Here is a 16,002-nt window from a genome sequence, read left to right on the forward strand (position 1 = left end):
CTCTGCAACCATTTTGCTGCTGTTATTCCTCCTTTCCGTGTCTTCCACTGCCCCAAGGAGCCACTCTCACTCATCCCTTCCTGACTCTGCTGCTACTACGCAAAACCCATGGGACAGTCCAGACGATACCTTATTCCTTCTGGGCCACCAGCAATGCACAAGACTGCAGTCCCTATTGCTATGGCGGTGCTGATTTCTTACCTCTTCTAGTTTTAACAATAGAAGTAATGCCACCAAAATGCATTGCTTTAACAGGGTAAGAGTTTGCTAATAGAAACCATCTGCAAAAGAGAAGATTTCAAAAGCAAAGAGCTTGTTACTTCAGCCAACACCACATCCATCCTCCTCTTTCAACCTGTACCACGTACACCCTGCCCTTCAGGACTTGATTGTACTTGCTGGCATACACTGTCACTGTTTGTAGATTTGAGATGATGGCACAACTAATAGCAAATATGCTTTGCAACTGTCCAAAGCAGAATGACCATAAACCAAAATCAAATAAATGCGTAAAGCCCAGAGCATCATCCCTCGCAAACTGCACACATAGGCTATACACAACTAAGAACTGTACTGTGATAAAAACAAGCCCTGGGGGAGCAAAAAGATCAGCTTAACATTAAAAACAGCACAGCCAAAATGTATGTGGTTTGAACACAGGACAGGAAAGGTTAACAAAGAAAAATATTTACAAGTCACTTAAACAAACAAATCACTCCTGATATGCTCTCTGGAAGCAAAAATGAGCGATAAAAGTGTCTAAACTGGAAAGTTAAAAAACTCTTTTACTTCTTTTTCATTTTGTTAAACAGAAAAACAGAGACAGAGCATTGATTACAAGACTGGTTTCATTTACATATGAATATATACATTTTAACGCCAGCAATATACGACTTTGAACCTGCTAATCATTTCTTAGTTCAAGCAAATTCTGAGGCTGAGCCATGCCCACCAGTGCAATCAGAAAGAGATAAAATAGAGATTTAAATACAGTAATAAACCACTCAGAGCAGTCTCCCACCACAGGCTTACACAGGTTTCCTGAGGTCAGAGTCTGGCCTTGGGAAGGCAAACTCTTTCACTTGTTAAAAAAAAAAAAAGAAACAACGATAGTTCATTTCCTCTCCACTTCCAAACAATTTGACTTTGTAACTGTGCTCCTGAAGCTGGTGTAACTTATTAATAGTCTAATCAGGCTTATAGCCACTTGCAATTACAATATACAGATCATTCTTATCTTGCTATTAACTTTCCCTTCACACAATGAACTAAAGAATAATTTGGTTTGGAAGGGACCGCATTGACGCCAACCTCCCACTGAAGCACAGCTTCGACGTTGGGTCAGGTCGCCCAAGCCCCGTCCAGTCACAACAGAGCAGCCTCCAGGGCTGGGGACAGCACAACCGCTCTCCTGTGGAGTGTGTTCCTCACACCCACGCAGAACTTGTCCTGCTGCAACACCTGGCTGCTGCCTCTCATCCTCCCCACGCACCTCTGAGATAAACCGCTGCTTGTCCAGCTGCTTGATTTTGGCAGCTCTGCACTCTGATCTCTGGAGGCATGACCAGCTGTCTCATTAGTATCTCCACAGCAACACAGATAACCGGAAAGGTGCATGCAAATTCTTGAAACTTACAAATTACAAGTTATTTTCAAAGCCAACACGCCTATTTTCTTTTTCCATTTAATTTCAGGAGGCCCTCGGTGTTTACAGCACTAGCCGGGTGGCAACTGCTCTCTGCCAGCACGCCGCCTCACCAGCCCGGCCGGCAGCCGCCTGGCCGCACCGCCGGCACGAAGATCACACCGGGAAGAGCAGCACAGTGCCGGAGACCGGGAGCCCCGGCCGGCAGCCAGGGGACCGGGAGGCACCCGACTCAGGCAAGGGCGAGCGTGGCGAAGAGGCCCGAGCGGAGGCTGCGGGGCAGCAGCGGCTGCCTTGCGCCTGGTTAGCCACGCACAGCCCTTCGCTGGAGCAGCCCGGTGGTGAGGCGAGGTGAGGCAGGGCGGAGGAGCCAGGTACGGTGGTGAGGCGTGGTGAAGTGGAGCCACGTGGCGGAGAAAGGCAAGGCTGAGGCAGCAGCCTCGGCCTCCTCCCTGCTTCTTGCACTGCTGCCGGCTGAGCCTCAGGGTAGGAGGAGACAGGCTCTCCCTATTCCGGGAGGCTTCTAGTGAAAACAATATATTAAACCCATGGAAGCCTCTAACTATGTGGTGCAAGCGCTACTCGCCAAGAGGGCCCGGGACGTAAAGGAGCTGCCACGCTCATCACGGTGGCCAAAGGGGCCGCGCGCCCCGCCGCGCCATTCCCACTATGGCGGGGCAGAGCCCGGACGACCCTCTCGACATGGCGGCCGGGGCAGGACGTGGGCGCACCCGACCCGGCGGCCGGCAGCAGCTGCGGCGCTGCCGGAATTGCCCCCCCCCCGGCACGGCGCCGGGAGCCCCGGGGGCGCCCACCGTGCGGAGCGGTCCCGCGGCTCTGGGGAGCCTCCCCGGGCCGCCCCCGCCCCGCCCGGCGCGCTGGGGGTGACGGAGCGGGTGCCCCGGCCCCGCCGCCGCAGCGCCCGCAAGACGGCGTCCGGCTGCCCCGGAAGAGCTTGGGGCGCGGGGAGGCGCCCAACATGGCGTGGCGGTGCTGGGCCCGCGCCTGGGGCCCGCGGCCGCACAGGTATGGCCGGGCCGGGCCGGGGAGGGGGCGGCTGCGGGGCGGGCGGGCGCGGCGGTGCTGCTGACGGTCCGCGTCTTTCCCCCGCAGACTGACGGTGCTGCTGGAGCAGCGACAGGGCTTCCGCCGGGCGCGGGCGCGGCCCGAGGAGCCCCCGGCCGCCGCCGCCGCCGAAGCGCGGCCCGGCCCGCCGCCCCCCCGCCGCAGCCTCTGCCCGCCGCCGCCGCCGACCCGCGCCGGCCGCCCCTCGCCGCGGCGCCTGGTCAAGCCGCTGCTCTTCGCGGTGGGGGTAAGCGGCTCCCGCGGGCCGGCGGTTGCCGTGTCCGGCCGGGGAGGGGGAGCGGGGTCGGCAGGGAGCCCCGGGGGGGCGGCTCCGTGGCGGGACCCCCGTCTGTCAGCGGTGCCTTAGTTCCCGTTAACGTGCCGGCGTTGCTCAGGGCCGAGCGACTGGGAATGGCGCGTAACGTAAGGTCAGGGGGAGCCCGGCTTCCTCGGCCAAAGCCACGGGACGGTGCCTTCATTTTGACTTTATCCGGTATCGCCCAGTTCACAGGCTCTGCCTTCGGATCCGCCGCCATCTGGCAGTACGAGTCGCTCAAGTCGCGGGTCCAGACCTATTTTGAGGAAGCTCGAGCAGACTGGTTGGATAAAATACGGCCACAGAAGAGGGGGGACTTCAGAAAGCAGGTACACGGAGCCAGGCCCAGCCTGTTGGCACACGGGTGGGTCCCTGCCAGAGCGTAAAACACGACCGCGTCTTTCCTCTGGTGTAGGCACATCTGCGAGCGCCATTGGTACAACAGATACTTGTCCTGTTTGTCCTGATTTGTAACTTGGAGAAGTAATAGGTTTTCAGCAAATTACAGTAGATGCGTTTCCTTACAAGAAAAACTGTAACTCACAGTATCACTGCAGAAGCTATACTGGAGAAAAATACCATCCTCACCCTGAAATGCAGGGAAGAGAGGTCAGCAGCAGTAGTTTGTATACCTAAACTAGGTACTTTTTGCTTTTCCGCTGTAATTAAAAAAAAAAAAAAAAATCTATTCTTGCTATGCCCAGGTGTTCTCAAAAGTGAAGATGGAATTCCCAAAGAGGACAGAGCTAGCTTAAATTCTGAACCTTAAGCATAAGGTTTTTTTAATGCTCTGGCTTCTGAAATGCATTCGTATTTTCAACCTATACCTCACAGATATGAGGGCTTAGAGAGCTTTTTTTCTTTATGAGAGCTGACATTTCCGTGCAAATACTTTGGAGCTTGGGTAGTAAGAACAATGTAAGTGCTGCAAGATGCGTTATAAATTTAGTTGACATCCTAAAAGTATCAGTTATTAGTTTTAAATACACTTAATTGAAAACTAAAAGTAAACGTGCATGTACATTTTATATTTTTTTCAAGGTAACTGCTGTGGCTTCTGATAGACCAGGCTTGATTACTCCTTAAGGTCTGCTTGTCCAAGGAAAGTAGGGCTGAGTGTGGAGCTGGAGAAGCACAGGGTCCTGGGTAGGACACACAGGAGTTGTTGCTGTAATGTGCATTGTGTGCACTGTGGTACCTCTTTCGAAATGGGTGTGTGTTGTGAGTTAACCCTGGTGAGCAGCTAAGCACCACACAGCTGCTCACCCTCTTCCCACACAAACTCCCAGTGGGATGGGGGAAGAGGAAAGAAAGAATAGAAGCGAGAAAACTTGGGGGTAAAGATAAAACAACCACCAAAAATTGTTTAATAAGTGAAGGATAAGTGGGAGAAGAGAGAAGAAAACAAAACAAGTGACGCAAAGGCAGTTGCTCACAGTCTCCTGTGGGTAGACCAATGCCCAGCCAGTTCATGAGCAAGAGATGGCTAAACCTCCTAAAATCCTCTTTTTCCTTTTATTGATGAGCATGACAGTATATGGTAGGAAATATTGCTTTGCTTAGTTCGGGCCACCTGCCCGGTTGTGTCCCCTCCCAGCCTATTGTGCACCCCCAATCTATTCATTGTAGGGGCAGCGTGAGAAACGGGAAATGCCTTGATGCTGTGCAAACACTGTTCAGCAAAAGCTAGAACATTAGTGTGCTATCAGTACTCTTTTGGTCAAAAATCTAAAACACAGCACCTTGTATGAGCTGCTATAAAGAAAATCAACTCTGTCCTAGCCAAGCCCAGTACAGCATGCTTTCTTGCTCATTGTATATGAACTACAGGTGAGATTGTGATTGCCACTTAATATTTTAAGTAATGTTGGTTTTATACTTTTGTTTTCCTTCAAAACCTGAAGGGGAAGATTTGGTGATTAGCTATTAAAAAAATTAAAAAAAAAAAAAAATGCAAACACAAACAAAACTGCCCTGTTGTTAATAGGCTTAAACTCCCAATCTCCATCTTCAACTGGTAAGTTCTATTTTTGGAAGTTCAGGATCCCCCAAGTAGTTTCTGAGGGCATCTACTTGTATTGTAGAAAAATCATGTTTGTTTAGTGTTCTTACACTGGACAACTTTGTAGGAAATATTGGTATCTGTATCCCGTGCCAGAGAATTAAACAAAAAGATATAATTAAGTTGTTACTTTGATATCAAATAGAGAATGGTTTGTTTCATACAGCGTTATTTCCCCCCGCCTCCAACCTACACATAATTTTTATGACATTGTCCCCATCAGTATGGTTGGAAGATCATTAAGCTATCAATAAAATATTTGTCCAAAATGATTCTGAAAGCTGAGGAAGGGAAAGGGGGTGGAATTTGTCTGTGGTCTGACTGCGCTCAAAATAAACTTTTTCAGGGGTTTTAAATTTGGAGGAGTGCTGGGTGAGCTGGATGCAAGGGGGAATGGATTCCACATCTTGTGAGCCACCCCTGCAAAAGTGACTGTGGCACAAAAGTGGAATCTCTCAAAGGTGGGTGGTGTCATATTAGACAGCATTAGGGTGAGGCTTAGTCAAGGCAGGGTTTATGCTAACTTTGGCTAATCTGCTAAAGTAAGCATTATGGGCTAGATCCTTGTTTAGTACAAGCAGAGGTAAACCCATGGAGTTGAGTAAAAGGATATAACCCCATTCTTTTTGAAGAAACTCTTCATCTACGTTGGGACGTTTTATGAAAAGGAGAGTAGATAACTATTCTTGAGCAAGGAAATGCCAACTTGAAAAGCTAAACCAGTCAGAAATAAAAAAGTTTGAAATCAATTTACTTAACAGATTTCAAAGAAATCCTTTCCATTCTTAAAAAGGTAGAACTTCACATGACTGTTCTTGAAATGGCAAGTATTTTACAGTGGCGTTGATGTGCAACAATTCCATTCCAGGTTAACAGCTGGTGGAATAACCTGACTGAGGGTCAGCGGACTGTGACAGGTTTGTGTTAGCTTACAAGTATTAGACATTCACAGGAAGAGAAATATGGCAAACAGGTACAGTATGTTAAAACAGATGGCTTTCATACCATGTTTAGGTTGTTAGGCACAAAGCATTGTAAACTTAGACCTGCACATACAGTATTTCTGCTACACTTCCTTCTCACAAACTAGTAAAAAAAATTCCTATGCATCTGTGCAAGAGAGCATGGAGGATTAGCTAGAATCCTCTCCCGGCAACACTTTTCTCAGGAACTGTGAAAAACAGCAAATGTTTTCAGAAGGAATCGGCGTATATATTCCACTGCTATGCAAAAATAAAATTCTCTAATAGTTGCTTCTTGTTTTCAGCATGATGTATGTAAAATCGCATAAAATTATCTTGTGAGCTTTCCTTTGGTTACGATGTAGTTTTGATTGGTTAGCCTAATGTCACTTGAAATCCCCAAGATAAATTTAATAAAAGTAATGTGTGGAGAGAAATTGATGAGAACTTGATTCAAGTCCAAATAAAGTAGCTGAGCCATATCTGCTGTTCCATATTCTAATTAAGTATTCACTGAATCTGTAGTAGCAGTTTGTTAGCATAAGGTTACTTAAATGCTATTTCTATGTCATTTACTTTTCTACAGAAACATTTTAGAAGAAGATTTTCAACCAACTTACTAACTCTTTGAAGAGTTGACACCCAGTCTAAGAATAGATTGCATAAGTGCTGAATGTTTGAGGCAAAAATAATCTCGGGCCACTCAATTAACAAGTGCTGTCAAGAAGTTTTGTACAATGCTTTGAATTGCTTTTCAACATGCAAGCCTGGTCACAATACAGATACAAATACTGTATTGGGGTGGGGGTGGTGAAGATTCATATTCTGTAGTCTCTAGAGCATCCCCTCAATATCTAGTTAATCTAACAAGCAATACAAATTGTAGTTGTTAGACCTTGAGCCGTTTGGATACTTAACCCTTGATTGCCATAATAAGGTTGGGCTTGCTGTACTGAAATTGTTGACAGTTCTGTAACGTCTTGGTTTAGCATGCAAGGAAAATACTTCCTCTAATGAAAGACCATGGTGGAATAGGATGGAGTGTTGAAAGAAGAGATCTATTGAAATTTTGGTTCTAGGATTTATATGTCGTAGTTTTTCGCACGTCTTGCATTTTGTTGCAAACTCCAAAAAGAGAATAATTATGTGACATTTACCATTATGTAAAGGAATCGCAATTATTTTCCCCTTTAATGTTTCTAGCTATTACAAAACATTTCAAGTACCTAAATGCTTGGATAGAAATAGAGAAGGCACTTTAAACAATGTTTAAATTTGATGTTAAATTTGCATCATTATGTTTCTAATCATCTACATTCTTATTTAAAATAAAGTAAGATTGCACTAAACATCTGTGAAGTGAAAAGCTGCACGTTTGCTATCTCCCAAAGGTGACTATGCCTTAGCAATGCCAGCTCAACTTTTTATGCTTGATCTCTAAACAGTATCTTTACAAATCCCTCAAAACCAAAGTTCCTCCAAACATGGACAGGATGCGTATTGCATGTTTGTATGGTTCCCCTAGTCTTCTCCCTTCCCTGTGCAGTTAAATGCAACTGTGCAGCGTATTGGTGGCATTTGGGAATAAGCAGCTACAGAGGCAAGAAATGAGGCCTCTTAAGCTGGTTCTTGTTTCATTTGTTCTACAGTGGTATAGAAGTTTGAAACCATAGCTTCAACGTCTTCAGTACAGATTTTTCTGGACTGTTGCATTCATTACACTGTATGTTAAAACAGTTGCAATTAAATTAATATTTCTGAAAGACTTCCACTACATAAATACAGCTTTCAGTATTTTTCTTTGCTTTTTCTAAACTCTATAAAGTAAGAAGTGGATACTGCTTTTAATGGAAAAAGTGAAGAAAAAGTATGATTCTTGTAAGCTTACTTTTGAATGCTTGTTTACAGTAAGCATTTTGGTGTGTTACATTCATAATTTGTTTTTATACTTTTTTTTTCTCTTAAAAGGCATTATAGCTGCAAATGTCTTCGTATTCTGTTTATGGAGGCTGCCTGGTATGCGACGCATTATGTTTACATATTTCACCTCAGATCCATCCTCCAGTAAGTGAACAGTAATTTGGGTGACTTTTCTACATTGGGATGTAATAGAGCCTCTGATCATACTACAGAAGCTTCAGATGGCACATGGCTTACTTGTAGCTCCATCACCCACAAGCAATCTCAATCTCAGTCATGCCCAAACACATTATTCTGTCTAAACAGGAAATGGCTGGAGGGGAAAAAAGTTAGTAGTAACGGATCTGATTTTTTAAAACAAAGAAACAAAACACTGGTGCTTTTCTAAATACTGTAATGTCAAAACTGTTGCCTGCTACCTGGCCTTTTACTGCATTCAGTAGGATGCAGCTCCTGCCTTTGTAAAGGTGAAGAGGCACTTCTCCCAGTGATATCAACCCCTACTGCTTTCATGGACAGAATGCGAATCATGCCACTCCTTGGGAAGGAGGAAAATAAACTGTACTATGTAATGCCATTCAAAAACTAGACTCAAATGCGATTTCCTCCACAACTCCCTCGTTCCCCTTAATGTTCTATGGGATGCAGATAGAACGGTCATCAGTCATATGCATGTGTGCTTTCATCAATGGACAAGCATTAGTCTGTATGTTATGCACAGAGTCCTTGTTTCAAAGCTGTGCTTTGGGTCACATTAAAACAAAACAAAACACAAATTTGGCTTTCACTGTGTGTGAAATGTTTTGAAGAGGTTAACTTAGGAAAGCAAGTTACTAGTATTTAATGGCACAACGATTGGCTTTCATTTCCACAGTAGAGAAAAGAAAAGGATGAGACAAACATGCGTTAGGAGAGTACTTTCTGCTATCCTTTTAATTTCTGCTGAAAAAGTGGAAACTCAACCAATTCCCCACACAAAGCTAAAGATAGCTACTATCCAGATCTGAGCATCAGTCACCCCAAACACTCCTATTTTAAATAATGCTGACCTTCAAACCTGCTAATTGGCTTTTTTGCATTTTGAAGGCTGCTGCTTCAGTGATTAGAGCTAGTAGCTTTTTGAAAAGAACACTAATTTTTGAGTCCATCTCTGTAGCAAAATAATTTTTATAGGTGCTCATATAATATGTTAAAAATCTTTCACCATATACATATATAAATAAAATCTCTTTTATCCTTTCCAAAGCATAGGAGATGTGTCATAAGATAAATGTTTCAGGTGGAACGTTCCCCAGTAGGTAATTAAAACTTTCTAAAGTAGCTGTTTGTACAGCTTGCATATCTCTGGGGTATATGTTCTACCTTTCAAACAGTATTGCGTGGAATTTGATATTTGTTACATTTCTAGGTTTATTACATAGCTTGTATGTGAGAATTCTAAGCATAATTAGCCTATAGTATGTCTTGATAAATTTCTAGGCTGCATGACATAAGTTGAATCAATTTAAAAAACTGACTTTTTTTTTTCATTGTTTTTCGTAGGAGCCCTGTGTTCTCCCATGCTGCTATCTACGTTTAGTCACTTCTCTCTATTCCACATGGCAGCAAATATGTATGTTTTATGGAGTTTTTCCAGCAGCATTGTCTCTCTTTTGGGATGTGAGCAGTTCATTGCAGTGTATCTTTCTGCTGGTAATGTTAAATATATATATATATATTTACAACACTTAAAAAATATAAATATGTATTCATGGAAATAAAGTGTGTGCATGGTTAATAGATGTATGATGACAGATGGCCGGCCATTGTTCAGTCCCACACATTGCTCTATACTAACTGCAGTATTTATCTGCTGTCATACAGAATTTTGATGGGTTTAGGGTATTGGGCTTCAGAATATCATGACAATACAAGTATCTGGGTTTACTTCATGCTTAGCTACCAAAATAAAATAGCTCTTAATACAGAGTAATGGAAGTTTCATGGGAAAAGATTACAGTTAATTCAAGTTAAAACAAACAAACAAACAAACCCCCCACAAAACAAAGCCTACCACACCACCTACACTAGCTTCTTTAGGAAGATGTTCAGATAACATTGTTGTACTTTCTGATGTTTATCTGTATTGCTGGCATTGTTTCCAATAGTCATTTTTCCTTTCTAGGGGTTATCTCCACTTTTGTCAGTTACGTTGCCAAAATGGCCACTGGAAGGTTTGAACCATCCCTTGGAGCTGTAAGTATCTTGGAATATGGGAGACCTTATAACGATTTCTGAAGTAATTTTCAAAGCCTGCTGTATTCTTTAACCCACTTAAAAGCCAAGAATATATTTGGGATAATGGAAACTAGGAAGGTTTACCAAAACCAAGTAACCAGGCAGTGATTCCTGTGCAAGAACTTGCCTGTTCTTCAAATATGTTAACTCTCTCTTGCAGCAGCATAGAACTAATGCCAGTTAATGCTAACTGATTGTAAATGAGAACTTAACAGCAGGACCTCTTGTGACTGAGCAGATAGTTCAGTTCTGTAACTTATTTCAGAAATGTTATTTCCTAATTGTATATCAGTCTTCTCTAATTGAAAAGAGAATACTTTAGAAAGAGATAATGTAATCAGACAATCAAAATCAGCATGTGATACTAGTGGAAGTTGTAGGACATGCTGTGCAGGAAGGGCAGCACTCCTGCCAAAAGTCTCACAGTATGAAAGGTATGAGGCAGGCAGAGGAGGTGTTGTGGTTGTCTGTTCTTTACAAGTATTTTTAGTAGTAGAACATTTTAAAACACTTAACTTGCTATAAGTTTGAGGTAAACCTAGCTGTTTCTCAAGTTTTAAAGGCTTCTTAACTTACTTTTCTGAATAATTTTCATAAAAGCCAAAAGTCAGATTCTTATTTTTCAATTGGAATGAAAAAAAAAAATCTGTTGAGCTGTCCTGAAGTTAGAATTTTTGGTAGTGCTGTCTATGTATTGTCCCTTTATCTTGTGAATAAACTATGTCTGGAGCAAGTTACTTTCCATTAGTCTTATTGATCTGAGTTTACTGAAATTGCCACACATTGCATTAGTTTACTGTATTCACAGCCTCTCCATTGAGATATTTCATGGATACAAAAGCCCATGGTCAATTTAGTACAGACTAGGGAATTGCTTGTTTCACTATCAAAAGATTTCTTGTCCCTGTCCATCTGTTATTTTCCTTGTTTTGGTACAAGCTTCAGAATGACTCCCTTCATCTGGAATGTCTGTGTTTGATTAATATATGTTAGATTTCTAGGGTTTACTGGGGAAAAAACACATTAACATAAATTGTTATCTTAAAAATTGAGGGGGTTATTTCTTAATTATGTAAGAGCATCTGAGGGGTATTTTTTTTCCAGTATTTGTAATTTCAGATATTGAAATTAAATAATGGTCTCTTGTTTTATTTTTATTCTGAACTTTGCTGTGGTGCTTTGTGCTTTGAGGTTTACCACAGGGCTGCATTTGAAAATAAAAGCCAAAAGGAAAATGGGTTCACATGCAGAAAAATAAGTTTTCCCTTATGTAACGTCTCAGCTTACTTTCATGCCTTTTAATGTATTTACAGTCAGGAGCTATAATGACTGTCCTTGCAGCCGTATGTACAAAGATGCCAGAAGCAAAACTAGCCATCATATTTCTTCCAATGTTCACATTTACAGCAGGAAACGTAAGTGCCTTTGAACTTCAAAGAAATCCTACTCTTAAAACATTTTCCCCATACCTCTCCAGTATCTGAGCATGTGTCCCCTGCGTTTGTGTTTCTAAGCTGTTAAATTTATTTTTAAAGAGAATACAGGTCATGGAAGTCCTGGAGATGGATTCTGAATTGTTGCAGCCTAACACGGTCATTGCACAAGTGTGCAGTGAATTTAGAATTATCCTAAATTCCATCATCCTCCATGGGTCTGTTTCAAATCTGATACTAAGAGGTAAAAGAAGTTGGGAGGGACTCAGGTTCACCTATCTGAGGAAATATGCATACACATAGTGTTCTTTCTGATGGGTGATATTTTTATGGCAGCACTTGTTACAGGCTAATCTAATACTGATACACTCTTTTTGAAGAAAAATTTATCAAGATGGGAAAAACAGAATTTCACTTCTCAAGGGAAATAACATTCCAGCCCTAGAGGAATACCTGCCTCCTCATTTGGATACCATCTTTTGATACTTTTAAGAACACTGTTAGGCTTAGAAATAACCTACTGAGGCTTTTCTTCATTTGTAGTACTAGGACTCGGGTTTTGTTTCATTAAGTTCTTTTAAGCACATCCACTGCCCCATATAAGAAAAGCTTCTCATGTATATCTTGAGTTGTTTTAATAAGTTAATCATCCTTGGTCCACTACTTAAAGTTGTTTTACTGTTATACTTAAAGCAGTTAAGGTTTGTCATGTCAAGATCATGAGATCTAATATTTTTTTGTAAGTGAAGCTTACAGATTTGAACAAGCGTTCTTAGATGTAGCCTTCACATTTTTCTTGCACTTCTGCTTGAGTGGACCTGGGTTTTTTGCATGCTATCCTTTAACTGCATCTTTCTTAAAGAAAATGGCCAGGGGAGAAATATTGGCAGAGCCACAGAGAGCGTTGCCCTGAGGAAGTGCTCATTGCAACAGTAAAATAAGAGCAACATTGGCTATTGCAGTATAAATGTTGGAATAATTTTAGCCCTACTATGGAATTGTATTTCTAAACTTTATGTACTCTTTTAGCCTACGTTACATATACTGTAATCGGCTTTTAAAATAAACAAGCCAATGTAGCAATATAGCTGGTATTCTAACACGTATGCTTAAGGAAAGAAATCCTACTTAAAGTAACATTTAATCCTAACATTAAATCTGTTGGACTTTTGGAGTGAGGCACTTAGTAAAATTTTGCATAATTACAGTTACGGTGGTTTGTGTCTCCTGAGGATGGCATACCATTGCTCATGCTGTTTCTGGCCATGGAGTTGTTCACTATCATCCTGGTTATCTACCTTCCAACAGATGTGTCATTTAGGAAAGTGTGATGATCAGTTTATGGCAGATAAGATGACAGGCATGTTGCCTCACATATTCCATCCACTAGAGGGTTGTGTTTGGGACAACAGATGCACTTAAATCTAAGCTGTGTCAGAATTGGTGAATGAGAATGTTGCAATTATGTATTTTGTGGTGTCTTTTGTACCATGTACTCTTTCAGGTAACTTCCTTTCTTTTTTTCCTGACCTGAGTTTGTAATGCTTAGAAATGAAGATTGGAAGAGACTGAGTATTTGAAAAAGACACATTCCTACCCTACACTATTCTGTAGCTGCTCATGTCTATATTTTGACAGCACAGTACAGCTAAGGACTGAGTCTGTTTTAAAACTTTTTTATTAACAGTGATTGCTTTGATATAAAATTTACAGGATGTTTTTTGATCCCAAATTTTTGCTCTGTGCCAGAATAGGAAACTGTTATCAGTGGCCTTTATATGCTGTGACTGATCCTGTCCATCCATGTTCTGTTCCTTTCCAGGCTTTAAAAGCCATAATTGCATTTGATACTGCAGGGCTTGCTCTAGGCTGGAGACTTTTTGACCATGCTGCACATCTTGGGGGAGCTCTCTTTGGAATGTAAGTCAGTATTTACTAACTTCTGTTTGCTTCATATTAAAATTCATCCTGTGATTTTTTTTCCTCCTCCTCTTGTCTCTGAAGTGTGGGGTTTTTTTGGAAAGTTGTCTTAAGTAGCCTTGAAGACAACTCACTGTTACCCTTGTAGTGCTACAAAATTCTGTAGAAAATACTGTTAACAGATGCTTTATGAAAGCAAATGAAAGAAATTGAGCTGAACTGCCTTAGAATGATAGATTAGATGTCAGATTGTCCTGTCACCGTAACCTGGGCTGGCTGTCTCTGTCCTGCTCTCCCCGGCACATTGAAGAGAGTCACAAGGCAGAAAAGATTCTCACAAAACACAGCATGGACAAATTAAAATAACTTTAGAATTCAACAGCTAAGAAAATTTCTTTGTCTCAGTGTTTTTCCTGTAATTGCCAATTTAGAGAGAGCTACAGAGTTAGTATAAGCTCAGGCCAAATTCCTTTGAGCAGCCTCTACTGCTGTTTCTCAGTGTGGCTGCATTGTCTTTGTGTGGAGCCTTCCTAATTGGAAAGAACTACTAGAAACCAGTTTGTAGGAAACAGTTCTGCATTGTTCCATGTTTGAACTACATTACCTAATGAGTTTTTCTCCTTCTACCTGATTGCAACGTTGTCTTAATTTGCACTCTTATTGCTAGGAACATTTTTAAACATTTTATGTAGGCATTTTAAAAGCGTACCTGAGATTTAACTAGGACAGACAAAGAACAGGTGGAGGACACTTATTTTGGTGCACGAACTGGTTTGCCTTTGTTTGCGATTTCTTGGCTTTGGTGTCATAAGTTCTGTGCTGCACAGTCTCCTTTTCTCCCCTTCTCTGGCATCACAAATGCATTTGATGTAGTCTTGCTAATTCATAACTACTTTCTGCCATGGTGTATCTATATCAGCTTGTTCATTATAATGCAGATTCACTTATTATTAAAATAGGATAGCAGTTGCAGTAAAAATCTCTTGAGTTAACAAGTATCTTGCCTTCCTTGCCTACATGTTCTACCTGTATGTTCTACTCTGTGATCATTTTGGTCACTTCATCCTAAAACAGGGCCTCTATTTAGGACATATGTTGAATGGCCAAAGTATTTTCTATACATTGCCTCACAGACAATTGTCCAGTTTGGAAAGCCGCTATAGGCCAGTTCACCTAGCACTGGCTGATGGCTCATTTAAAAGTGCTTTTGTTATTTGGGACTCAGGTGTGAAGTTAGGCTTGTGGGAGAACCTTCAACCTATTTCCATATGGTTGCTTCCCCTCCTGCATCTCCTCTCTACCATAACCTCCCTTGCTTAATCACTATTGTTGATATTCATGTATCAGCATATATAGTTGTCTATGAATATAAATTGAGCTAGAACACTTCAATAGATTAAATCTTCATTTAGATGTTTATAGAAGAAAATTCACTTTGAATGGAATGTGGCTGTTCCTTATGGGGCAGTTGTATTTACATATGAGAAAAACACTTTTACTTGGTATTGTCAGTAAGGATTAGCACAAGCAACAGTACTGTTTTAAAAGTCTCTTAAATGGAAATAGTTTTTTGTATCCTTTTTAAAGAGAAATCATGAGAGCATGAAATCAAAGGCATGAAAACAATTCATTTTCAGGACTGAGACAAGCAAGAACACAAAGTTAACTATTAGGAGTCAAGAGAACAAGGGGCTTAACTGCCACTGCCACTTTCTAAGAATGTTGTTCTTTCTGCCTCAGTTTATCTTGTCTCCTATACAGAGCAGTTGAGTGAGTTAATTTTAGTGATCAGCCTGTTTGTCAGATACAGAGAAAAGCTGCAGTTAGTTTTAAGTAGGTTTTTTTTTTTTTCTCAGGTGGTACGTGACTTATGGCCATGAGCTCATATGGAAGAACAGAGAACCACTGGTGAAAGCTTGGCATGAAATGAGAACAAAGACGACAGGAAAAGGAGGAGGTGGAAGATCTAACTGATTCTAATCCTAGAGATTCCTTGTGCCCACGTGGTATATTACTTGAAGACACGGGATTGAATTGGTTTTGAAGGTTTTTTGCTACTCTACATTAAGCCTCTAAGGAGCTGAAGTTTCTAGTGTAAACTACAGTTACAAAAATGCATATCAATAGAAGATGAACTCTGGCAAAGGTGGAACAATAAAGGTTTTTATCCTATTGCTTTCTGAGGTAACAGTCTGTGTTACATTTTTTAAAGGAGGAATAAAAAAAAGCTTTCCAATGAAGTCACCAAAAGCTCTGTCCAAAAAACTTCAAAATGGGGTACAACTGGTTACTACTTAGGAAAAGAAACATTTTTAAAACCAAGTTAATGGATCACACATCCCCCTAACGTCCACCAAACAACACTAGGTGCTTACCTAGAAGGCATGCTTTAGACAGATTGG

At 41.7% G+C, this 16,002-nt stretch overlaps 1 protein-coding gene across 2 annotated transcripts; it reads left to right on the plus strand.

The window, feature by feature from the left end:
- The first annotated feature begins 1,524 nt into the window (after positions 1–1,524).
- On the plus strand, positions 1,525–15,783 carry PARL (presenilin associated rhomboid like). Of its 2 annotated transcripts, XM_041126534.1 has the most exons (11): positions 1,525–1,611; positions 1,695–1,996; positions 2,759–2,957; positions 3,215–3,355; positions 5,957–6,005; positions 8,019–8,114; positions 9,513–9,662; positions 10,135–10,205; positions 11,561–11,662; positions 13,503–13,600; positions 15,457–15,783. In XM_041126534.1, exons 1-11 carry the CDS (start codon positions 1,561–1,563, stop codon positions 15,572–15,574), a joined length of 1,377 nt encoding a protein of 458 aa, XP_040982468.1. In that variant the 5' UTR covers positions 1,525–1,560; the 3' UTR covers positions 15,575–15,783. The 2 variants fall into 2 exon arrangements, with proteins under 2 accessions (XP_040982468.1, XP_029885027.1); XM_030029167.2 differs by lacking the exons at positions 1,525–1,611; positions 1,695–1,996 and adding an exon at positions 2,510–2,671.
- The last annotated feature ends 219 nt before the right edge of the window (positions 15,784–16,002 follow it).

The sequence above is a fragment of the Aquila chrysaetos genome, chromosome 10 (assembly GCF_900496995.4).
Source record: "Aquila chrysaetos chrysaetos chromosome 10, bAquChr1.4, whole genome shotgun sequence".
Lineage (NCBI taxonomy): Eukaryota > Metazoa > Chordata > Aves > Accipitriformes > Accipitridae > Aquila > Aquila chrysaetos.

Excerpts from the sequence above, each read along its gene's own strand:
- PARL (XM_041126534.1), top strand. The coding sequence starts at position 1,561 with ATGACCAGCTGTCTCATTAGTATCTCCACAGCAACACAGATAACCGGA. Across the intron at positions 6,006-8,018 it reads GGGTCAGCGGACTGTGACAG|GCATTATAGCTGCAAATGTC; the intron begins GTTTGTGTTAGC and ends TTCTCTTAAAAG. Across the intron at positions 9,663-10,134 it reads TGCAGTGTATCTTTCTGCTG|GGGTTATCTCCACTTTTGTC; the intron begins GTAATGTTAAAT and ends TTTCCTTTCTAG.